Here is a 25,718-nt window from a genome sequence, read left to right on the forward strand (position 1 = left end):
AGAACAGGAAACGCAGAATACCTGAAACTCAAAAGTCAGCCTGCTTTAAGCAGAGCAGAAACGGATCAATTGTGCTGGCAACTTTTTACAGTTGGTAACTCAAGCGTGTTCACTGAGAACGGCAGAGGTGGAAGAATCAGAGGTACAGAGCAGAGAAAGATGTTATTGGTGCAGTGTTTCTGCATGTGCAAGGTCTCATGGTACACACAGGATTTTACAGTTTTGCAATAAATAGCTGAGCAAGCTGAAAAGCACAAGTTAATGACTGCAAAGTCTCATAAAGTGTCAGAGTACCATGAGTGGCCACACCTAATGAGGCTCAGAGACTCACAAACATGTCACTTATGTCAAGAGATCCTCCTTTTAGATATTATATGTCAGTTAAGCTAACAGTGACCCCCAGTGGTGTTTTATGGCTGGCAACAGCACTGCATGTATTATATACTCGGCAGCCACTTCATTAGTTACACCTTGCTAGTGGTTTGGAGCCACTATTGCTTTTTGAGCTGCCTTAACAACAAGGTGCTATAAACATTCCTCACTCCTCCATACCGACGTGATAGCATCACACAGTTACTGAAAATTTGTCAGCTGTACATCCATGAATCAAATCATCCGTTTCACCACATCCCAAAGATGTTCTAATGCATTAAGATCTGGTGACTGTGGAGGCCATTTAAGTATAGTGAACTCAGTGTAATGCTCAAGAAATGTTCTCATTCTCTAGAGATGGCTGTGTGGGGACAAGCTGAGCAGATCAGCACTTTCAACCAAAGTTCATAGTCACTTGAATCACCTTTTCTTCTCTGTTCTGATGCTCATTTCGAACTTCAGCAGCAGTCTAGATGCCTAAATATGTTGAGTTGCTGGCATGCGATTGGCCGATTAGATATGTGTTAACAAGAAGTTAAACAGGTGTACCTAATGAGTGCATTTGGTCCAAAAGCAACACAGACACGATATTCAAGATTTCAAAGTAGCTGATATATTTATTTCAGATCAGTGCTGCTGGTGGTCGTCTGTTTATAACAATCTCAACACAATATCAACCCAAAGGCAAGACTCGCAGCTGCCATTCAGAATACAAGAATCATACCTGATACGTCTCTGGAAGTGAAAACCAGCAGCTTTATATTGCTGAATATACAGTTTGTGTATATACAATATATGTTAAAGCAGGACACACTTGGAAGACTAAAGTTCAAACTTTTGCACACAAACAATGACCGTGGAAGGACAATTAAAAAAAAAAAAAAAGTAGCGTTTGTAAAAAAGCTTTACAAAATAAAGGAAGACAACATGCAACCTGGAGTCTGCACAAACGGCGATGAACTGAGGGATAAATTGTTGTAGGAGAACTCAGCAGTACAATCTACACAAGAATATAACTACACTTTAAAGTCTCCATATGCCGCCATTCTGAGGTGCGGTGAAAGCCCTTCTGAACTTTCCAGATGATAAGAAATAATGATGATTGAATCATAGAAAGCTGGCCAAATCTGAAAAGCTTTCCCCCACCCAACCCCATCTTTCCAGTTTAGCCATTAGTCCACAGTAAGCCGGCCTTTTTTTCTAACCCAAAACTAAAGCTGTCAGGTGGAACAAACAGTTAACGAGATGGGACGTTTCAAGAGGCAAAAAGGTGTTGAGCGGTGCGATTTGAAGTGAACAGACACAATTAATACATTATTCACATTCGTGCTTCTGAACCTTGCAGCTCGGGGCTTCTTTTCACAATCTGACTGCATAAATCTAACCTGCGCACAGTCGCCCAGATATACACGCGCTGAAACACCCTGCACGCCTCTGCAGAGGAAGGAAAAAACCAATATGAGAAAATCAAATGAGGTCTGTCTCTTCCTGTGTCACACACACACACACACACACACACACACACACACACACACACACACACACACACACACACACACACACCATGATTATAGTCCTAAAAGCTCTGTGCAAGTCAGTTAATACAACATTGGGATATGTGAGTACTTTAAAATGGGGCTACAGGATGACTGAGATGTGCTGAAAACTCTGTTAATGAAATAAGCGCTCCGGAGCTCCCGTGAGTATTTAAATCTACGCTGAGGCAGCTCTGTGAAATGATCGCATTTAATCAGTCTTTTCCCTCCCGTCAGCAGCGAAGCACAGGAGCATTGGGTTCAGTTCACATTATTATCAAAAAAAGGATCCAGATCATGTTCACATGTGGGGAAGCGTTTCACTTCTAGTTGCAACGGATACAATATATATGAATAAAGGGATCGATCCTGGCCTAAGACTTCAGAGCCCTCTTCTTTATCCCGTCTTCTGCCGCAAACTCTCACTGCATCTAAAATACAGACGTTTGGAGGTGAGATGTGAGACGTGAGCAGGTAGATTAACACACACAGAAACAAGACCTGGACGAGGCCGCTGCACCAACCTGTCCCTGCTGGGGATTGGCCGGCTGCCCAGGGGGCTGCTGTCCTGTTTGTCCGTAGTACGCAGCCTGCTGCCTGTAGTACTCCGCCCAAGCTGCGCTGTAGTCCGGCTGGCCTCCTGTTGTGGATGCTGAACCACCTCCTCCTCCTCCTCCTGCTGCTGCTGCTGCTGCTGCTGCTCCTGGAGCTGCAGCTGCTGTACCGGGTACAGAGCCGCCTGCCTGGGCTGAGAAACAGAAACAGACATGAAAAATGAAAACAACAACAACAAAATGACATAAATTACTACCTAACATACACTCATACCCATCTTCTTGTAGTACTCCTCCCAGGCCTTGGTGTAGTCCGGCTGGCCCGCCGGTGTCTGTGCAGCCTGGGTCTGGTCACCTGCAGCTTGGGCACCTCCAGCCTGGTTTGCGGGGTACGGGGCTGGCGCAGCCCCCGACGGCTGCTGGTAGTACTGAGCGTAGTAGGCCGCCCAGGCTGCGTTGGGGTCATTGGCTGCTGCCTTGCCTAGAAAAGACGCAGGGTGGAGGGGGTGAGGTCCTCATAGGGTGAGGGTGAGCCCCTGCTACTGGCCTGGAGACCGGGCTTGGAGACCAGGGGGAGGAAACAGAGACAGGGTTAGAGCCAGAGCTGCTACAGATAAAGACACCGCATCTCATCACAACATTTCCATCAGAACTCCTGTTGACCTTCTCAGATTTAAAAAAAAAACAAGTATAGTGAGAAATAACTGCGAGGGCTGAGCAGTAAACACTTAAAATCAGTGAAGCCAGCAGTGACTCACTGGGGTCATGCGGTGGTTGGGGCTGCCACTGCTGGTAGGTGTTGCTCCAGCCCTGCGAGCTGTACTGGGGAGGACCTGGAGGACCACCACTGAGGAAAGAAGAAGCGGTTTCTTATTAAAAAAAACATCTCTGGGTCATCTTCAGTTCTCTGAAACCTCCTTTAAAGCTGCAGCCACTCACTGTGGCGGTCCAGGAGCCCCAGGCGGTCCGGGGTTGTAGGGGTTGGGGTTGTAAGGAACCATTGGCCCAGCGGGACCTGGCCCACCTGTCCCCGGGCCCACAGGACACAGCGGACCCTGAAACACATCACATGATGACACATCATGAGTGTTCTTCTTGATCAGTAACTTAAAAAATAAATGAATAAATAAAGATAATCGAGAATGACAAGCACCTCGATCTTCTCCTCAATGAGCTGCTTGGCGTGGTCGATCTGCTGCGGGGACCCGCGAATGATAAAGAGCTTAAAGTTGGGGTCTCCGTTGGGGGGCGGCTGTCGAGAGATTTCCACGAATGCCCCCGTCTGCTGGTTGATGGACTTGACGTTCTCTCCTCCTCTGCCAATCACGAGTCCGCACTTTTGGGCGGGAATAGAGAAGGTCATTTCCCCTCCGGGGGGACCCCAACCGCCTTGTCCCCCACCTCGCCCCCTATTGCCTGAAGGCATTCCTGGAGGACCTGGGGGACCCTGTGGACAATTATACCATATTACTTCACATATGCCCAGTACGTCACAGCCTCTGGTGAGTTTGCCTCATCTGACTATGTTTAAAAAAAAAAAAAAAGGCTAAGCACTTAATTTATCCAAATATTTATGGACGTTATGATGTGAGGCCTCCATCTATTAATTTATGAGGTTTTAGAGTGTGAGAGCTGATCCGTACCCCCTGTCCCTCCTCTCTGACCCGGATGCTCTGCAGCAGGTCGTTGATGATTTGAGCCGCGTGCTCGCAGCGTTCAGGCGGACCGCTGATGTGTGCGATCTTATCTGGACCGGTCCCGTCATCTGGAAGGGATTTAAAAGTGCATTAAGCGTTTGGGATTAACACTAAATCAAATCAATCAGATCAGCTTCCAGCGCCGGACAAAGTGAGAATTAACAGCTGTCTGTAAATTAGGATCTCAAAAAAAGTGCAAAGTAGTAAAAGACAAAAACAAACAAAAAAGACTTTGTGAAACACGATAAAGGGTCACGCCAGGTGACGTTCTGATGTGACCATTGTTCTTGTAACACTGGATCTATGCAGGGATCCTTCTTTATCGGATTTTCTTTTCAACATACAAGTCAAATCAATAGAAGAAGAAAAGGAGTCAATTTTACCAGCTTACACAAAAGGCAATCACACTGCCTGAGTAAAAGATTCACCTGATACAAAGAAGCAAAGTACAGCAAATGCAGAGGCTGTCAGGCTACACAGCGAGTTTGTCATGCTTCATTTGTAGGCAAACTTTTACCCCCTTAAAAAATAAAAAATATCACTGCAATGGAGAAACCTGGTAATTATGGCAGTGTTGGCTGCCAGTATCTGTTCTGGTACTAATAACATTTATATTGATTTTACTAAATCATGTCAAATCTAGCAGAGTTAAAACCTGTGGTGGCAGCTAAATGAGACCAAAACAGAGGAAAGTAGAACATCAGCAAATGCGAATGACGTATAAATGAAGCCATAACGCCGTCGTCAGAGCGTCCCACCTTGTTTGAACTGTATCCTGACTCCGGCATCATTCTGAATTTTCTTGATCATCTCTCCATTGCGTCCGATGACCACACCCACCGAGTGTCGTGGTACTGGGATCTAATATGAAAAAAAAAAAACCCCCACATCTATTGGTTCCTCTGTTTGTGATTTGGTTAAAATTTAAAAAACAACAAAAAACCCTCTGCAGTCACTTCCAGTCTTGCTCCGACACACAAACTTACATCCATGCCGCCTCCCATCCGGGAGCTGAATTCGCTTCTTTCGCTGTAGCCGCCTTGGTCTCTGTCCCTCAGAATCTCCTGCACCATCTCCTGGGCTTGCTGAAAAACCGATAAAGGATCAGGAAGCACGGCACTACGCCACATTTACTCTGACACAATAACAGGACTTAAAAGTTATACCTGGACTTTGTATGGATCTCCAATAATGCGCAGAGGCTTGTCAACGTTGGGTCCCTGAGAGGCGTCCTGGATTAGGATCATCTTGACCCCTGCACGCTCCTGCATGGAATAACACATAATGAGACATTATAATTATCAGCCATACGCACTTGAAAGTGTTTACCTACACTGGAGTTGCCTCCACTTAGGCTTTTACTGGCACACTAACACTACTATCTATTATAAATTAGAAACATTAATGGCTTTAAAACGAATGCTGTGCTCCTCTTTAGTCCCACCCTTGCATGGTGCATGGATTGCTGCTATAAAGCATCAGGCTGACAGCTTTCAGTCTGCAGGAAAGCTCAAGATCTTGCCCTGATCCCAGTGTAAGACAAACCCAAATAAAATCCTCACTTTTCTGGAGGATTAAATTAACTCAGACCTTTGCTGCTATTTTAATGTGAAAATACTGACTTTTAAGAAAAAGGTTGAGCCTAATCAACTCACCCAGGATATTTTTTTTCTGGTTGGGTCATGCTGACTTCTAAAAATGCTGAAGCAAAAAACATGAAATTTACCTGTAGCTGTTTGATGGTCTCTCCTCCCTTGCCGATGACTAGGCCGGCCTTGCCGGCTGGGATCATCATCTCATGAACTGCGCCGTTCTGCCCGTTGCTGGAGTCATGATAAGAAGAAAGAGGGGGAGTACCTCTTCCTCGGGAGACTATCTCATTCAGCAGCCTCTTGGCTTTCCTAACCGAGGGAGGAGCTGATTGGTTACTTTATTTAAGAAACACACCACATTAGTGTTTTTGGAATTAAGCACCAGACCGTTAAAACGCTTCCACATAAAACTGCAATGAGTGTATTTGTATGACGTCTAAAACTCACTGTATGGAGTCTTGTGTCCCTGTGAGGGAGACGTTTCTCTCTGGAAGACCTCCACTGTCTGGACAAACAGAAAATGTACATATTTAACAAACTGAGCATAAAAAAATTATAATCAGAAGTAATCAGAAGTTTACACACACTCATCCTGTTCATGAATGTCGTGGTAATTTCAGGCTTTTAGCCATTTCTTTGAACTGTTCTTTATCCAGGGTGGTTAGTGACTGTACAGCATACACCTTTAATGACTTTAAAAAAAAACGTTTGAATATATTTTGGATTTTCTACAATCCACAAAGTCTCAAAAGTATACATAAAGTTAAATGTCTGTTAGTGAGTTGCACCTTAACCAGATGCTTTTGGTAGTCATCAACAAACTTCTGGCAAACTTACAGCTGGATATCTGACCACGCTTCCTGGCAGAATTTATAAGAGTTCATTTAAATTTGTTGGTTTTCTACCACACACTCAGATTTTAATCTTAAAGCATTAAGCATACTCCACAAATTTTCAATAGGGTTGAGGTCAGGGCTTTGGGAAGACCATTCCAAAAGTTTAATGTCAGCTTACTTTTATCTACTCCAAGTCCAGTTTTAATTTTCGTTTAGGATCATGGCCCTGGTGGGACACCCAACTATGTCCGAGTGTCACTTATCTAGCTGTTGATTTGAGGTGAAGTCGAAGAATTTGGAGGTTGTCCTCCGTCCTCATTATTCCAACTTCTTTGTGCAATGTACCAGTACCATTGGCAGCTAAACAGCCCCAGAGCATGATGCTACCACCACCATGCTTGACAGTTGATACAGTGATCTTAGGTTTACTCTTCCAAAGTAGTAACGGAGAGGGCCGCCTCTTGTGGGAAGTGTGACCACAAAGCTTTTCTCCAGAAGGTATTCAGCTTGTCCATGTGTGGAAAGATGAGTAAAGCCTGAAGATGTCCACTTTGGAGCAGGGGCTTCTTTCTTGGTCGGCACCCTCTGAGTTCATGATGATGTAAAGCTTGTTTCACTGTGGACAGCGACACTGGTGCTCCAGCAGTTTCCATTTCATGGCAGACTTGAGTCTTGGTGGTTCCTGGGTTGTTCCTAAACATCTTAACCAGTTGCTTTTAAACTCGGGGTGATCACTGGGGTCTTCTTCGGATCTTGGCAAATTGGTGACATATCTGGAAAACTTTACTTCAGATATTTTTTGTTTGAATCCATGATTGTGATATCTGCAGTTGTTTAGAAATGGCTCCAAGAGACTCTCCCACCTTGTGTAAACCTACAATTCTCCATCTTAGATCTTCACTAAATGCCTTTCAGTGAAGATCTAAGAACTTTCCCATTCTTCTGAGGATTTTCTTATCCTGGCATAGACAAACTGCCCGTTGTAATCATCATGATCTCTAGTGAGAATAAACCTTGGCCTGGTCAAGTTAAAAGACATTGTAGAAACTTAAGCACTACTTATTAACAGCTTTAAGTGAGTGTATGTATACGTTTGACCCTATGTGGATTAGAGAAAATCCAAAATAAACCCAAACTTGTACACTAAATTCTTGTTTTATAAAGTAATTAATGATGCATGCTGTACAATCATTTCACCCTGAAAAAAGAAAAACCAACAATTACACTGACGTTCACGCCCATGATGAGTATCTGTAGACGACAAGTGCAACCAGTACCTGGAGCTATCTGAACCTTGCAACCCGACTCCTGCTGAATCTTATTGATCTGTTCACCTCCACGGCCAATAACTGAAGAGAGAAGGTGGAGTTTAAAAAAAGTGTGGTATACAGTATGTGTTAAAATAAAGCTGGGCTACACTCACTGAGTCCCACCATACTGTCTGGAACACTGTAGTCCTCTGTGGTGGAGGTGGGTCTGATGCCATGAGTACAGGAGGGATTCAAAGGTGGGGGGAAAAAGCAATAAATCAGACAACAGCAAAGTCAGATTAATACACAGTCACCTGAGAGGTAGGAGATCTCACCTTTGCTGTGCAAGAGCAGCTAGCTGTGCACCAATAGCTGAGTGAGAAAACAAGGGGAGAGGGTTTAGGATTACCAATGGACTAATGTGGAGGACGCAGACACACACTGTTGACTGTAGGTCACCAATAACAATGCATGCAACAGTAAGATGAACTCACACAGCGCTTTGGCTGACTCCAAGTCACTCTGAGCGGCCAGCTTCTTAGTCTCTGGCTCATCTGTCAGAGGAGGAAACGACAGGTGTAAGATGTTCATAAGAGTCTCCCTGGAATTAAAATAATCACAAAGGGAGCAAAATAAAGTCACCAGTATTTGTATCCTCCAGCTGTCGTTTCTGCGCAGTGAAGGGAAAACTATCCGAAGCAGTGCTGTTGTTCACAGGAGGACCAGCGTCGCCCCCAATCTTAGCTGCGATCTGAAACACAAGCAGAAGATTTGGCAGATAATTCACTGTAGTACAGCAGATCTACAGTATTACTGCTTTTTACTGCTTTTTACACAATTTTCTGATTTCTCCTAGAGCTCCCTCCTTGAGGTTAACCCACCTCACCCACAGAAATCCTGGGAACACCTCTGGCAAGACTGTAGTTTATTTTATGGATCAGATCCACCATTACATTAAGATAAATAGAGTATTTTTTTAAATGAGCTATGTGGTGGATACTGATGTGTTTTCTGTTATTTGGCCTTGAGGCTGCAGCACACACCTGAATTATCCTGAAACACCTTTATATCAACTACTAACATTTATAATGTAGCTCAGCGCAGAGGAAGAGGCCGGCAGTGAAGTGAAACGAGATAATAATACCCTCTGAAGGTTTTCAGTGTTGTCACACTGGATATTTGGTGGGACACTGAAACTGTCCTGCCTCAGTTAAAGCTAACGCTGACATGTGATGGATGAAGCAGCAGAGGTGTGTCTGAATTTAGACACATTCACCATGAAGTGCTTGAATGTCAAATATGAACCTGGTCTCAGGTGTGTCCGCCTTCATACATGCTAACTTCTTAGCTGTCTGTCTCATCCCTGCCTCACCTGCCGGGCCCGCTGCACCGCGTCCGCAAACGCATCCTTCTTGGCGCCCCCCGCTCCGTTCCCCACAGCCGCCTGTCCGGGTAGAGCAGCCCCGGGGACGGGCGGAGGTACCGCGTTGTACTCCGACATGGTATCCAGAAAAGACCGAGGAGGAGAGAGAAGCAGAAAGCCGGGATCAGAGCTACGCAGGAGTGGGATGAGAAGTCAAGAAAGTGACGGCAAGGATAGCGCCAGTTGGAGACACGACGGAGGCCGGGGAGGATCATTCGCAATTTTATTGTTGTTTTGGTGGTAGCTGATTTATTATCATAGAAAACATGATCAAAGCTCATATGCAGGATGTAAAAGAGACTTTTTATTTAAAAAAATAATTGTACTTGAGCGATTAAACAGCCTATCCAAAGCCCAATAACTTATGTTTTTAAAATAGATTTTGTATTATGAACAAAACATATAAAAGGGACAAGTAACCGAACTTTAATTGTGGTGGGATACAGGTGCAATACAGCAGAAATGACGTGGTTAAAATACGACGAACTACTTAGGTCCAGCACTACAGTAAACATGGTTTAGGTATTTTCCACCTCCCTCCCAGGTTACTTACATCTTCCCAGTACGATGACTCTTGCTTTACATTAAAAAATATAAAACTGCAGTCGACCTTTCAAGTCTGTTTTCTGAGTAAAGTTTAAGCCAAATCATGAAACACTTGAAATGCATTATATCGTAATAAAATCGGCAACTATTTCAGATTTTTAAAAATCAGCTGTGATTCTTATGGTGCAGTTCTATGAAATGTGATCTAAATATATCAGCTGTACCTAGTTTCTAGTATCTGAGAGACTTGGGCTATATGTATCTCGGGGATCTTATGGACTTTGAATCAACATTGGGACAAATATTTTGTCATGTATTCAAGACACTGTGAGTGGAGCTGTGGAACAAGGAGGATTTTTCTAATGGCTTGTCGATTTCCAACATACCAATGACACTGTAAATTTGCAGTCTTTTAAATAAACACATTTTATTAGTTGCATCTTTAAAATATATTTATCAATATGTGTAATTCTAATGATTATTTAAACATAATTTTATGTAGCAAAATATATAGAAATTAAATCAGGGCATTAACAGATGGAACTAAGTTCTTTACATTGCAGCATTTTGCTGTAATTTTTTTTCTTAGAGTGAAAGTACTGGGTTGCAAAATTATTACAATAACTTACAATAAAGCTCAAAATTAGGATGCAGTAAATCTGAATTACTATAACTTATTGTCTTAATACTCTGAAATGTCTTACAGTCTACATTTCGAAGTTGTTGTTTTTCATCACAATCAAAATACAGAAAACAGTCAAACATAAAATCTTTATTGAATTCTTAACGCTGAACCATTTAATGTAGAACCAGTGGCAAATCTAAGGTTTGGGCTAGGGTGGGATCAGCCGTTTTGACAGCAAGAATCTGCAAACTATATTAAAACCAACTGAAGGTTGGGTAGCTTATTACATAAGTCCTCATGTACTATTATGAGATCTGATCAATAAATAGCATTAGTAATAGCATAGGAAGACTGTAAGAACAAACATCAGTTTATGTGCCGCCCCAGGTCAAAAGTGCCTGTATATACATTACCAGGTCTACAATAATTTTACTGAAGTAAAAAACAAAGAAACAATATGTTTTTTTGATTAAAAAAAAATCAGGATCTACTGTTAGTACCCCTGTTTCAATCCCGTTTTTTTAGTTTGCTTAGCAAAAGTTCCTGCATTTGAGTTTTTATACAGTTTTTCTTCTGATGAATAACCATCTTGTCCTTTGTGGGAACTTGCTGGTTAATCATTTTCATCAGGCAGAGGACTTTCATCCACATGACTGGCTGAAGCGCTCATGCTGCCAATCCCAGAGGTGATGTCAGAGTTTCCAGCTCTGGTCTTCAGCCAGTCAGAAACTTTGGCACGTGATGCTTCTCTCCAAAGATCTGACAGTTTCCCAAACTCGGAGGGAGCGTCTCCGCTCACTGAAACAAAAATCGAATGCTATTTGATATCATACACACGTGAAAATATGAAACAAATTCAGAGTTTTCTCTAATTAATATCAACTCACTGCTTGGAATGAAAACTCCATCCAAGCTGGCTCCTCGCTTCACAAACGGTTGTGTTGGCTCTTCTGGTTCATTTGCAACAGCTCTCAACATTCGGTCTATCAGCTCTTGCTCCCTCCTGTTCCACTCTTCTTCTGTCAGCACAGACTGTCTTGATCGCCAGGGCAGTTTGTGTTTTTTCCCTTGTTTGCCATCAGCAGTGAAGCATTGTCCCTTGTTCCTTGTGATCATGTCAATGATTTTTCGAAAGAGCTCTTCAATTAGAAGATGATTACTCAAACCATGGCAGTTGAGGACATGGTATCTGTACCCACACTTTTCCACCAGCCACTGGAGGCTTTTTCCCTCTCCTGCAATGTGCTCCTCAATGAGTCTGTCATTCAGCCAGTCTCCCCAGGTGAACAACACCATGCAATGTCTCCACACTCTCTCTCCAAAGGGCATCAAAAGCTCAACCAGTGCTTTGTGGTCTTCCTCTGTGAATGCTTTGGAAATGGGAACAACCAAGAGAAAAACATGAGGGCCTGGAGCACACATGGAGACGCTGTGGAGAACTTCTTCTTTTAGCCAGACAGGAGCCATCGTGTCTGCAGGCCAGCCTGGAGTCTCAACGACCGCAACATTTATTCTACCAAAATATCCTCCATGTTTTACACACTTTCCTGTTCTTCTCCGCTCTTGGAATTCCTGCATAGAAACAAAGATCCAAACATTATTTAATGATCATGACAAGCCTGTTAAATTAAATGTGAACCTCTGACCTTATATTGGTACCTTCTTCACCCAAACTCTCTCAAATATCTCTTCAAAAAGGATGTTGTTTCCTGCCATACTCTTTCCAGATTCCTCTCTGCCAAGCAGTACAATCCTCAGGTCAGTGATTGTCAGCCTCTCTCCTGTAAAAAAGTAAAGTTTAAACTGAAAGAGTGACTAAAATAATGCCATAATTATTTGATCATTTCTTCATTACCTTCAAATAACTTTCCCAGTATTCTTGATTGTCTTTCAATGGTCTTTCTGATCCTTTCAGCTAATTTTCCTTCAGCCTCTTTTCTGGCCTCCAGCTGTGCTTCACGATCCGGGTCAACTTTATAATCTGGGTCTTCATTTCCCGCCCACATCTCTTCTATCTTCTCCAGGAGATCTTGTACCTGCATCTCATCATTATGCTTCATGTTGTCCAGGACGTGGTACCTGTTCCCACACTTCTTCATCAGCCACTGCAGACCTTCCTCACTCTCTATACGTTCTTCCACAGTCTTCACTCCCAGCCAATCACCTCTAGTGAACAGAACAATGGTGTGCTTCCAGACATCATCCCTAAACAGACTCATGTGCTCCTGGACTGCTCTATGGTAGGAGGTATTAAATGCAGCTGCCAGGCCTACCACGAGGAGCACTGCGTGGGGTCCTGGAGTGCACATGTACACACTGTTCTCTATTTCATGTTTATCTGTCTCAGAGGTGTCCTGAAGGGTGTGGTTGTAGAACCAGCCAGGAGAATCCACCACTGCGAGTGTCCTCTCTCCCAGAATGCCGTGATTGATTTCACAGGACATCGTTGTTCTTCTGTGATGAACAGCAAAAGCCTTTTTCCTCAGAATGGTGTTTCCAGCCGAGCTCTTGGCTGACCACTGAGCACCAACCATCACTAGTCTTAAATGTGCTGGTGGGGTTTTACCACCTGCAGAATTGGAAGCAAAACTAATCAGGAATATAGTTTCATGCATCAAATTACATTTGATGGTTAGATAATGATGTGTGTCACATAGTTTATCAAGAGAGCTCCCCTTACTGCGAAAGCCATATTTGGCTGTGAGACATTACATCTACAAGGCAAATGGTTGTAGTTCATCTACAGTTTACAGTTACAGCACAATTTTATATTCATCATGTGGTCACTGAATATGGCACATCATCAACATCTTAGTATAAGTATAAATATTTTCTTTGACATTTTACTTTGGAGATTTATTAGCATTACTTATGTTAAAGAAATTGTTTTACAAAACTCTGTGATTCTGTGTTTGACCACAAACATCATACTGAAGCTGGATTCACCCATTTATTTCAAATTTATCCTCTTCTTTCTTTCATGGTGGGTATTTTGTAAAATGTGAGGCCTTTCTGACTCACCTTCAATTAGTGCTCTGAGTTTCCTTCTTTGTGTCTGCACCTCATCAAACCTCTTTGATGCTCTGTCACTTATTGCTTTCATTTCCTCCCTCAGAGCGTTTCCATGAGCACGATCAATGGGATAGTGACGGCCTCCGTTTGCAGCGACCATCGCCTCAATTTTCTCAAAAAGTTCTTCGACTTGACTGCTGTCCTCCCTGTTACTCACACGGAGGACATGTTTTCTGTTTCCACATTGCTCAAGAATCCACTGCATTTCTGACCACTCACTGATTGTAGTTTCTACATTTTTTTCATTCCATGGATATTGAGCAGTGAACAGCATGATGGTGTGATTCAACACATCCTTGTGGAAAAGTTTCAGGTGCTCTTTTAAAGATGATATGAAGATCTGGGGCAAGAAAAACCTATGATGAATGACCAGAAGAAAGGCGTGAGGTCCTGGGGGACACAGATGGACACTGTTCTGGATTTCTATCTGATCCAGCTTTGGGGTGTTTTCTAGTGGATAGTGCCACCACCAGCCTGGAGTATCCACCACAGTGACCCGTCTGCCATGAACCTCCTGCTGCCCCGCCACACTCTGGGCACTTCTTCTGGTGGTGTCAAAAACATTTTGACCCAGTATGATGTTACCGCTCAGACTCTTATTACTGGGGTGTCCTGTTAATTCTCTGCCACCTATCAGCACGATCCTCAACTCTGGAGAGTCGTGACTGTGCCCTGCAACACAGATGCAGCACTGTTTACAAATGAGTGGTATATAACTTTAAAAGTTTAATTATCGTTAGCAATCACAAAATTATTCCAATTATAACAATTCAAAAAGAAAGATCATTATATTCTGCATGTTTTTTGTAGAGACATGGACGTGCCTTTAAACACGAACAGGAAGTGTCACATAAACAGTCATCAGATCATGTTTCCATCAGATGGCTCAGTGTGATATGGATCGGTAGAACATTTCATCCTGTCTATTTTAATTTGCTGTTTTATCCTTAAATTTAAAGCCAAACTATAATAAGAGGTTTAGGCACAAGTACTATAGTTACATCTCTCTATGCAGCTTTGCTGACAGATTTGTTGTGTGTGATCACACTGAGAGATGACACTCTCTAAACAGTCGTTCTTTCTTTAACACAGCTGGTTAGTAAAGAGTCGATCAACAAATAATCAACAAGTAACAAAAATAAAACCTATATTCTGTAACAATGAGATAAGACTCACCGAGGTTAGAAACCGCACGTTTCTCAGCCATTGTTTTAAACACAGCTATTTCTGTTTCCAGCGATGACTGAAGTGACAACTATACAAATAGGAACTTCACAAAATAAGGTGTGGCATGTACTTTGAACTGCTGTCTCTTTTTTTACTCCTGGCTGCAGTTAGGTGCATAATTTGTTGAACTTTTTATGGATTGCAGACACTGACTGATAAGTAGTTTCATTGCTGGGTGATGCTCATTTCTTTGTTATTTCATGAGAAATTAAGCAGACGAACAATCTGGAAATAATTCCTGTGACATAAAAGAGAGATCCGACCACATAGCTCGTACGTTTTACACTTTTCTTTATTTCGGTTGTCGTGTCCACAGCTCACGGCCGCAGCTTTTCAGCTGTAGGATACACACCACAACAACAACCCCAACCCCAACCTCAGGTCCCGACACGTTTAATACAGGGAAGGCATGATGAGCTGATGGAGCTCGCGGCCGTGCCACAAACCACGCCATGCCACAATTCCAAATGATGAATTTGTATTCGGTAGATTTTAACCAGAACTGTCAATATGACCTGCAAAGAGATGTTCATGCAAGTCAAGAAAGCTAACATTAGGCTGAAAAATAGAAATAAAAATATTAAAGAGACAGCTGAGACTGCACTGGCCTGGGAATGCACTAGCCACTGATCCCAAAAGGCCCGAAAGACGACAGACAACAACTTAAAGTGCAAGGGCAAGGTTCTCAAGGTTTACAATCTAGAGATGCCTTCATGAAATTACAGGTTTACAAAGCTGGGTATACTTACGAACAGGGAGGGCAGATTAGACTTCACGGAAAACATCTAAAAGAGATTCTGGAAAAATTATTTGAACAGATTAAACAAAATGAACATGTACTAGAATGAGGACACTTCACTGCTGATTGGATAACGATCCAAAGCCTACTGCAAAACAAATCCAAGAGTTTCTCTGAGAAATGAAATATTTTTCATTGGTCAAGTCAGTCACCTGATCTCAACACAACAGGGCACATTTTTCAGTTTCTGAAAACAAAACTGAAAACAGATAGAGACCCACAAACAAGCGGTTAGGTTGGCTGCAGAAAAAGTCTGGCAGAACACCTCAAGGGAGGAAAAGCTGCATTTAGTGATGTCACTGAATGCAAAGGATTTTAATCCAAATATTAAAAAAAAATTTATATTTTTTTTATTAAAAAAACCCCTCTATTTAAGTTATATTAGCTTGTCCAAATAATTTTGAGCCTCTGAAAATGAGGCTTAATAATGTTTGTAATTCCTAAACAGTTTATGTTAAACCCCCTGTGGTTTTATACAAAGACACTGTACCACTCAATGAAGAAAACATCTTTGGTTTCTAAAAAGTTTTGTAAAGTTTCTGAAAACCTTTTACTTTTGCTCAATTTTTACACAAATATCTGAACTTTCTACTCTTTACACTTTCAAAACAGGCTTGTTACTTAACACATTTGAGGGAAGTATTATTTCCCAGCACTGTGGGCCTTCAAACCAATAAATATGAGACTAACAAAAGGGAACAAAGATATATAAAGACCATCCTACTGGTGTATCCATCACCAGTGCTTATTGCATACAAAGGAATGAAAGAGGCAAAACGGTAGTTTATGCATAATGTTTAGCTACACTCAGTGGTTGAAGTGTGTTCGCAGTACTTCAGCATTAAGCTAGCCCTACAGAAGAGGAGCGAGTATAAAGGGAGTAAGTAAGTTTTTTGTTTGCTCTTTTTTTAATGGCAGATAATTTCAAATGCAGTGTTTATGTAAGCTCAACAAATATCAGCAAACACACCAACTGTTTCTATGTCACACAGTCTGTTGCTAGCTAATGGTACAGGTGCTTACTTCACTCATAGATGGAGAAAAATGAGAAAGGCAGAACAGAAGAGGAAGAAGAGAGGTTATTTTTAAAGGTAAGGACTACTCAGGTACATTTGATAAACAGGGAATTTGAAGCTTACATGTAATGTGTTCATTATTTAAATAAGATATTGGATGTGTATGATATGAAGTTCTGTTTTTTAATATTGTGATATACCCAGCAAAACAAACCAAAGTGTGTACTTACTTTTTGTTACTCAGATGTTCCATGACAGTACTCAACAGTTTAGTGCAGGATAAACAGGTTAGATTGTTACTGTGATGAATCTACAGTAAAGCACTGTTGCTGCACAGTTGCTTTGGTGTTCATAGTTAGGTTACATAAAATGTTGCCAAATTAATTAGAATTTTAGATAATGCTTAGATTCATTCAATTTTCTCATTTAAACAAACTTTATAGATCTAGTATAAAGATAGTATAAACAGTATACTGTCACTGAGGGAATGGAAATCAGCCAAGATGGTTTGTGAAATATTGGATTACATCCTGTTGAATTCAGCTGTTTAAATCCACAAAGATCAGTAAACCTCAGAGCAGCAACAGAACAATACAGTAACAGAAATTATCGTGGGCTGTGATTCTTTTCCCCACACTGACCCACTACAACAATTCTTTTGACTTGCTTTACTTTGAGAAAAATTCATAACCTGTACCCACATAACACTGGACATCAGATATACGGGCAGATCATGTCTATATTAGGTCCATCGGTCCATGACCAATTCTGGGCATCTATACACGTCCAAACATGGTCCACAATTTGAACATCCAACCATGACCAAAGCTGGACGTCAATATGATGTTCAACATTTGAACTTCATGTCTATGACAGGTGCAGGAAATTTACATGATTAATAAATGTAATATTTTTTTTATTTACAAACATTAACATTGTTGAACATTGAGCATTTGTAATATTTGTGGTTCACTTTTATTTTAGTGAGGTTGGTATCCTGTTTTATTGTAAAGAGCTTTGTAAGAGGAAGTAAATGTGTTTGTGATCGATAGCAGGACTGAGAGAAGTTGTGATGGACAGTATAAGAAGTTTGACCAAGTGTGTATGTATGAACTGGACTGTCTGCTTGACAGTCTTTGTCGTTACATACATTTTGCAAACTGCCTGTGAGAAGCTGGGGACATTTCTGCTTGAAATCCACCCTGCAGCTGCTCACTTTTGTTTTAGCTCAAGAGCCTGTGTAACCGGTGTGTTCCTGCGTTGTGTCTGACAAAGAAAGGTAAAAGAAAGAAAGACCTCCAAGTAAATAACTAGCCCCAGGGCTCGCAAAATCGCTAGCCCGACGTCCCGGGGCTAGTGATTTTTCCAGTCGGGCTACCAAAATCTAACTCATAGGAAGGAAAAATATGTGTCAATGCTTTTGCATTTTCTTTCGCAAATGTAGCTGAGTAAGTATGTTATTGGCATCGATGAGCCGCTGTCAATATACGACATATTGAAATCGCGTTTGAATTTGCGCTTGTTTTTTGCTTTCACTTCCACTTTGCGATCGCGTGAACGGTGTATAGAGAGCGGCAGCACTGATTGGTGAGTGACGATTAATTGCGCACCAATTCCTCTGACATTGTCTTATCACTCATTAGCTACTATTCAAACGTGACAAGTGAAATCTCCCACAGCAAGCTTAAACATGTGAGAGGTTGATTGCGCAGAGAATCGCTGACCGTTATGTGAGTGCGTGTAAAAGCAGCAGGATTTACGCCGGTATTTTAGTTCTGCTGAGCCAAATAAGACAGGTCAGGGTGAAGAAGGGGCAGCCAAATAAAAGCCTACCACAAAACGGAAAAGTTATGACAAATCAGACTATGAGGCAAAAATAAAGCTCAGCTTTTTTGGTTTCATGGACAAAAGAATTTATGTGGCTGGAATATGACGAGCTAAATAACATCATGTTCTGCCGGGTGTGTCGTGAGTTTCATTTCATTTGAGTCGACAAGCGCCTTTGTAACTGGGACCAGTAATTTTAAGAAAGACCCCATCAGAACCCATGAGAAACGCAAGAAATGCATTATTGCCCAGTCTGCAATATCTTTCCCAGAACAAACAGCAATTGCAAAAAACATACTAAAAATAAACCAAGCACAAGAAGAAGTCCTGAAAAATCTTTCAAAAGCGTACTATGTTGCAAAGAGTGAACCACCATTCGCCAAATTTAGCAGTTTTTGCAAACTTCAAAAAGCAAATGGCCTCAATCTTGGTTCCACTTACCTCTTACCCGTGACTTCAGTGGAAATTTCAGATTCAGGATGTGACACAGACTGATTCATGTTCTACACAGTTCTTACAAGTTCATAGAAATTTCTGTTCAATTAGAAACAAGTATTTGAGTTGATGATTGTAATTTTTATACAGTTGTTATGATTTGTATTTTAACAACTTTCTGATTAATTTTTGTTTCCTTTACAATATTATACTTTAATGTATAATATTGTAAAGGAAACAAAACATTAAAAAATTGCTCTCTTTTTTATTCGGGCTACTTAAATTTATTTTGGGCTACCAAAAACTGAAGAGTGCCTGCCCGAAGGGCTACAAGGGATTTTGAAATTTTGCGAGAACTGAGCCCGCTCCAGCTCCTCTCCCACAGGGGAATTGTAGAAAAGGGCTGAATTTATTTTTTTACATTGAACATAAAGTACGAACTTACATGGAACATATTTGACTGAAGATAAAGAAAAACACCAACACAAAATCAGACATACCTGACAAAGAAAGGTAAAAAAGAGAAAGACCTCCAAGTAAATAACTTACCCGCTCCAGCTCCTACGACCAAATACAAACAGTGGGGAAGAGGGTTAGGTCAACCCATCACAACTCCCAAGCTAGCCAGAATTATATATTCATGCTAGCTTTAATGGCGCCTAAAACATATTTGTGGCACACACATACTACACATTTATAGCATCTAAAATAAACAGGCACAAATGATGACAATAAATGAACTAAAATCACAATCAGTAACATCAGGGTGGATAAATATACATTATATGACCGTTTTACAGTGTTGGGAAAGAAATGACACTAACCTCTCAGCATCCCGCGTTTAGCTGCTGCTGCTTCTTCTTCTGCCGCTAATTTAAAGGCGCTTTACCGCCACCTCCTGGGCTGGAGTGTGGACCATGACGGTTTTAAGGCCTGGATATTTTCTTAAGAAAATCCCCGTGACATTTAAAAATCAGAACATCATTATCTCACCCTTACTCTTTTGTAAAATCTCTTCAAACATTAACTGAACACTACTTCTCTGAAAAGCCCTCGTTTAGCTGACTACACATCACTTTTCTGTACTACAAATATGGAGTACGCCCAATCGTTGAGTCACTTCCGGTACTTCAGACAATCCCTTTCTGTCAAGAGCCGCTTGTTAATTTGTTGCGGACTTGTTAAAGTGTTTTCTTAAATGTTATTTTGTTGTCAATTTTTTTATTTGTTTTTTTTATGTAAAAGTGTTTTCGGAAATGTTATTTTGTTGTTGATGTTGTAAATGTGATTTGCACTTCCCAGCCACCGTAGATAGCAGAGCCGTACGTTTTCATTTTTCAGAAATCCCTGTCAGAACATGGTACATGGTCTTTAAATGCAAACTAGCAAGTTAACTCCTTCCAACTCCATTAAATTTCATAAATCCTGTTTCTCACGGATGCCTGGATGTTAAACTTTACTGTTACAACTGGTAGAGCAGCAACGCTGATTATTTTAATAAAGGTGAAAGAATTTAGACAGTTTTTAACTCTCAGTGATGCTGCAGTGTTTGTTTGACTTTTAGACCCAGAAACAGCCACTTATTAGTCACATAGCGTAAAATATTACGCTTAGGGAGTGAGAACGCGTTGCAGATACATATGAAAAAAGACGTCCACAAGGACCACATTAAGGATAATAAATAACCCGTACACTGAGGTCCTACGGACATCAACACGAGAAGTTCAGAGAACGTCAAAAAAAAGACCGCGTCAGTATAGTCTGTATAGTATAGTTTGCCACCTCTGGCTATCATATTAATGTACCAGAATAGAAAAACTATTACTACATACTTCCTCAATTCAGTAAAACTCAAAAGTAAGCTAAGCCTAAAGTAATCTATACTGTTTGTAATTTATTTCCACCATCAGATCCACTAATGTGGGTTAAGGCTACTTTTTTGTGTTAGTTTTATAGTTTTTAACAACACAAAGCTTTTTTCAGTGAAGGCTGGCAGGTTACATCGCATCTATACTGACATACAAATGTGCATGTAATTGAACAAAAGTTACTTTAAAGGACACAAGGTCAAATTTAAATCAGGTATAGTTTGTTTTTTTCATGGGTCAACTCCCCATTTATTCTGTACATTTCAGGGAGTCCTGCATAACAAAATGATTAGAATGAGAGACCAAAAATGTAAATATTCAGTTTGCAAGACTTTCATTTTTCAGAAAAATACAGTGTGCCAGCCCAAGTTAAAAGTGGCTCGGTAAGCACTATTAAATCCAAGAAACAATATTTATTTTAGAAAAAATATCAGATTATCGTGTTTCTGTTTTTAACATGTGCATTCAAATTATTTAATGTTTCACAGAATTTATTGTTTAATCATTATTATCAGGCAGAGGACTTTCATCCACATGACTGGCTGAGGCGCTCATGCTGCCAATGCCAGAGGTGATGTCAGAGTTTCCAGCTCTGGTCTTCAGCCATTCAGACACTTTGGCACGTGATGCTTCTCTCCAGAGTTCTGACATGTTCACAAATTCTGAGGGAGCGTCTCCGCTCACTGAAACAGAAATAAAATGTTACTTCATATCATACACACATGTGAAAATATGAAACAAATTCAGAGTTTTCTCTCAATATCAACTCACTGCTTGGAATGAAAACTCCATCCAAACTGGCTCCTCGCTTCACAAATGGTTGTGTTGGTTCTTCTGGTTCATTTGCAACAGCTCTCAACATTCGGTCTATCAGCTCTTGCTCCCTCCTGTTCCACTCTTCTTCTGTCAGCACAGACTGTCTTGATCGCCAGGGCAGTTTGTGTTTTTTCCCTTGTTTGCTTTCAGCACTGAAGCATTGTTCCTTGTTCCGTGTGATCATGTCAATGATTTTTTGGAAGAGCAGTTTGACAGGAAAATGATTACCCAAACCATGGCAGTTGAGGACATGGTATCTGTACCCACACTTTTCCACCAGCCACTGGAGGCTTTTTCCCTCTCCTGCAATGTGCTCCTCAATGAGTCTGTCATTCAGCCAGTCTCCCCAGGTGAACAACACCATGCAGTGTCTCCACACTCTCTCTCCAAAGGGCATCAAAAGCTCAACCAGTGCTTTGTGGTCTTCCTCTGTGAATGCTTTGGAAATGGGAACAACCAAGAGAAAAACATGAGGGCCTGGAGCACACATGGAGACGCTGCGGAGAACTACTTCTTTTAGCCAGACAGGAGCCGTCGTGTCTGCAGGCCAGCCTGGAGTCTCAACGACTGCAACATTTATTCTACCAAAATTTCCTTCATGCTTTACACACTTTTCTGTTCTTCTCTGGTCCTGGAATTCCTGCATAGAAACAAAGATCCAAACATTATTTAATGATCATGACAAGCCTGATAAATTAAATGTGAACCTCTGACATTATATTGGGGTACCTTCTTCACCCAAACTCTCTCAAATATCTCTTCAAAAAGGATGTTGTTTCCTGCCATACTCTTTCCAGATTCCTCTCTACCAAGCAGTACAATCCTCAGGTCAGTGATTGTCAGCCTCTCTCCTGTAAAAAAGTAAAGTTTAAACTGAAATAGTGACTAAAATAATGCCATAATTATTTGATCATTTCTTGATTACCTTCAAATAACTTTCCCAGTATTCTTGATTGTCTTTCAGTGATCTTTCTGATCCTTCTAGCTAATTTTCCTTCAGCCTCTTTTCTGGCCTCCAGCTGTGCTTCACGATCCGGGTCAACTTTATAATGTGGGTCTTCATTTCCCGCCCACATCTCTTCTATCTTCTCCAGGAGATCTTGTACCTGCATCTCATCATTATGCTTCATGTTGTCCAGGACGTGGTACCTGTTCCCACACTTCTTCATCAGCCACTGCAGACCTTCCTCACTCTCTATACGTTCTTCCACAGTCTTCACTCCCAGCCAATCACCTCTAGTGAACAGAACAATGGTGTGCTTCCAGACATCATCCCTAAACAGACTCATGTGCTCCTGGACTGCTCTATGATAGGAGGTATTAAATGCAGCTGCCAGGCCTACCACGAGGAGCACTGCGTGGGGTCCTGGAGTGCACATGTACACACTGTTCTCTACTTCATGCTTATCTGTCTCAGAGGTGTCCTGAAGGGTGTGGTTGTAGAACCAGCCAGGAGAATCCACCACTGCGAGTGTCCTCTCTCCCAGAATGCCGTGATTGATTTCACAGGACATCGTTGTTCTTCTGTGATGAACAGCAAAAGCCTTTTTCCTCAGAATGGTGTTTCCAGCCGAGCTCTTGGCTGACCACTGAGCACCAACCATCACTAGTCTTAAATGTGCTGGTGGGGTTTTACCACCTGCAGAATTTAAAGCAAAACTAATCAGGAATATAGTTTCATGCATCAAATTACATTTGATGGTTAGATAATGATGTGTGTCACATAGTTTATCAAGAGAGCTCCCCTTACTGCGAAAGCCATATTTGGCTGTGAGACATTACATCTACAAGGCAAATGGTTGTAGTTCATCTACAGTTTACAGTTACAGCACAATTTTATATTCATCATGTGGTCACTGAATATGGCACATCATCAACATCTTAGTATAAGTATTAATATTTTCTTTGACATTTTACTTTGGAGATTTATTAGCATTATTTATGTTAAAGAAATTGTTTTACAAAACTCTGTGATTCTGTGTTTGACCACAAACATCATACTGAAGCTGGATTCACCCATTCATTTCAAATGAAACCTTTTTTGCTATCATGGTGGGTATTTTGTAAAATGTGAGGCCTTTCTGACTCACCTTCAATTAGTGCTCTGAGTTTCCTTCTTTGTGTCTGCACCTCATCAAACCTCTTTGATGCTCTGTCACTTATTGCTTTCATTTCCTCCCTCAGAGCGTTTCCATGAGCACGATCAATGGGATAGTGACGGCCTCCGTTTGCAGCGACCATTGCCTCGATTTTCTCAAAAAGTGCTTCGACTTGACTGCTGTCCTCCCTGTTACTCACACAGAGGACATGTTTTCTGTTTCCACATTGCTCAAGAATCCACTGCATTTCTGACCACTCACTGATTGTAGTTTCTACATTTTTTTCATTCCATGGATATTGAGCAGTGAACAGCACGATGGTGTGATTCAACACATCCTTGTGGAAAAGTTTCAGGTGCTCTTTTAAAGATGACATGAAGATCTGGGGCAAGAAAAAGCTATGATGAAAGACCAGAAGAAAGGCGTGAGGTCCTGGGGGACACAGATGGACACTGTTCTGGATTTCTATCTGATCCAGCTTTGGGGTGTTTTCTAGTGGATAGTGCCACCACCAGCCTGGAGTATCCACCACAGTGACCCGTCTGCCATGAACCTCCTGCTGCCCCGCCACACTCTGGGCACTTCTTCTGCTGGTGTCAAAAACATTTTGACCCAGTATGATGTTGCCGCTCAGACTCCTATAACTGGGGTGTCCTGTTAATTCTCTGCCACCTATCAGCACGATCCTCAACTCTGGAGAGTCGTGACTGTGCCCTGCAACACAGATGCAGCATTGTTTACATACTGTAAAACTAGAAAAGTGTCTTCATACAGAATTTATGGACACGTTTGTGTAACTGCAAGTATTAGTAAGTAAAACTGTGAAAACAATGTGAATAGATAGCAGTGGTATGTTTGCTTAGTTTTTGTTCACCAGATTAAAAGCCAAGATGACAGAGGTGTGAAATAAAATGATGTCTTTTTTATATATATATATATATATACACACACAGAATAATCTGTAAATGATATCTCTGTTAAGCACTGAGTGAACACTGTGGAATTTAAGCACAATCAGAGATACAACACTGAGAGTCACTTTCCCTGTATGCAAAGACACCGCCAGTAACAACTGAGTCTGATTAAAAATGTGTTTCCTTGTTATGTTAACAAATAAATCAAAAGTCTTATATTCCATTTCTATATACAGGTTTTATGAACAGAATAATATTTACCAGAGCTGGGAACAGCACGCTCATCAGCCATTGTTTAACTAAAGTGACACAAAGAACAGGAAAGGCAGAACTAGTAGAACCAGTTTTGATAATCTACAAGCTGTTTTCTTAAGTCTTTTTAAAGGAGAAATACCAAATACTTACTTTAGAAATGTTTTGATATTCTTTTTAAAATCAGTTCAGGCAAACAGTGCTGTGGAGAAGTATTTGCCTCTTCCTCATTTTTTGGTTTTTGTTTTCATTCCATATTTGTTAAATGTTTCAGATCGTAAAATAAATGTTGATATTAGACTAAAGTAACATGATTAAAGACAACAGTGATTATTTAATTTATTATGGTAAGAAAGGTGTCCAATCCTACCTGGTCCTGTGCGACAAAGTGAGAGCTTAGTTCAGTTTCACTAACCACACCCAGGCCTGATTACTTCCAGACTTGCTGAATCAAGAAATCACCATAAGGAAGAGAAACTGTCTGACAAAGTGAAGTAGGCTAAAAGCTCTCAAACAGCACCACATATAATAACACAGTCTAAAGAAACAGCTGAGAAATAAAGTCATTGACATCTTTCAGTCTGGAAAGGGTTACAAAGTCAAAAGAGTCCTTATCGACAAATGGAGAAGATTTGGAGCATAAAAGATTTCATAAAAGAAATCAGAACTACATTTAAAGAACTGCCGGCCTCACTCACCTCAGTCAATGTCAGAGTTCGTGATTCAACAATAAGAAAAAGACTGTGAAAAATGGCGTCCATGGGAGAGCAAAAAGAACACAAAGGTTCGTATCATGCGCCCCAAAATATATTAAATAAAAAAATATTACATTAAAATTATATATATTATATATAAAGTAATATTCTGTGAACTGACGAGAAAAAAGATTCATTTTTTGGAAGTCAAACGTGGTGGTGGTAGTGTGATGGTCTGGCGCTTCTTTGCTGCACAAGGTAGAGGCTG

At 41.2% G+C, this 25,718-nt stretch overlaps 3 protein-coding genes across 6 annotated transcripts; all 3 read right to left on the bottom strand.

Annotated features, from left to right (window-relative positions):
- Positions 1-962: 962 nt before the first annotated feature.
- Positions 963-9,477, bottom strand: LOC100700396 (far upstream element-binding protein 2). The gene is made up of 18 exons (XM_005457727.4): positions 9,209-9,477; positions 8,479-8,587; positions 8,331-8,390; positions 8,172-8,208; positions 8,010-8,062; positions 7,864-7,935; positions 6,198-6,255; positions 5,885-6,059; positions 5,325-5,423; positions 5,145-5,243; positions 4,917-5,019; positions 4,105-4,226; positions 3,615-3,908; positions 3,401-3,516; positions 3,220-3,308; positions 2,736-2,942; positions 2,432-2,655; positions 963-2,338 (listed from the first exon to the last, which is right to left on the bottom strand). Exons 1-18 carry the CDS (start codon positions 9,335-9,337, stop codon positions 2,330-2,332), a joined length of 2,055 nt encoding a protein of 684 aa, XP_005457784.1. The 5' UTR covers positions 9,338-9,477; the 3' UTR covers positions 963-2,329.
- Positions 9,478-10,562: 1,085 nt separating this feature from the next.
- LOC106098795 (GTPase IMAP family member 8) lies at positions 10,563-20,139 on the bottom strand. 4 transcript variants are annotated; one of them, XM_019357986.2, is made up of 7 exons: positions 19,631-20,139; positions 19,356-19,367; positions 13,452-14,174; positions 12,286-12,999; positions 12,090-12,211; positions 11,318-12,002; positions 10,563-11,228 (listed from the first exon to the last, which is right to left on the bottom strand). In XM_019357986.2, exons 1-7 carry the CDS (start codon positions 19,638-19,640, stop codon positions 11,044-11,046), a joined length of 2,451 nt encoding a protein of 816 aa, XP_019213531.1. In that variant the 5' UTR covers positions 19,641-20,139; the 3' UTR covers positions 10,563-11,043. The 4 variants fall into 4 exon arrangements, with proteins under 4 accessions (XP_019213531.1, XP_019213532.1, XP_025762734.1 ...); XM_019357987.2 differs by lacking the exon at positions 19,356-19,367; XM_025906949.1 differs by lacking the exons at positions 19,356-19,367; positions 19,631-20,139 and adding an exon at positions 17,695-17,861.
- A 759-nt stretch (positions 20,140-20,898) lies between these two features.
- LOC102080558 (GTPase IMAP family member 8) lies at positions 20,899-25,119 on the bottom strand. Its single transcript, XM_019357988.2, has 7 exons — positions 24,909-25,119; positions 24,765-24,802; positions 23,581-24,303; positions 22,416-23,129; positions 22,220-22,341; positions 21,446-22,130; positions 20,899-21,357 (listed from the first exon to the last, which is right to left on the bottom strand). Exons 2-7 carry the CDS (start codon positions 24,793-24,795, stop codon positions 21,173-21,175), a joined length of 2,460 nt encoding a protein of 819 aa, XP_019213533.1. The 5' UTR covers positions 24,796-24,802; positions 24,909-25,119; the 3' UTR covers positions 20,899-21,172.
- Between the last annotated feature and the right edge of the window lie 599 nt (positions 25,120-25,718).

Source organism: Oreochromis niloticus, linkage group LG4, assembly GCF_001858045.2.
Source record: "Oreochromis niloticus isolate F11D_XX linkage group LG4, O_niloticus_UMD_NMBU, whole genome shotgun sequence".
NCBI classification, from domain to species: domain Eukaryota; kingdom Metazoa; phylum Chordata; class Actinopteri; order Cichliformes; family Cichlidae; genus Oreochromis; species Oreochromis niloticus.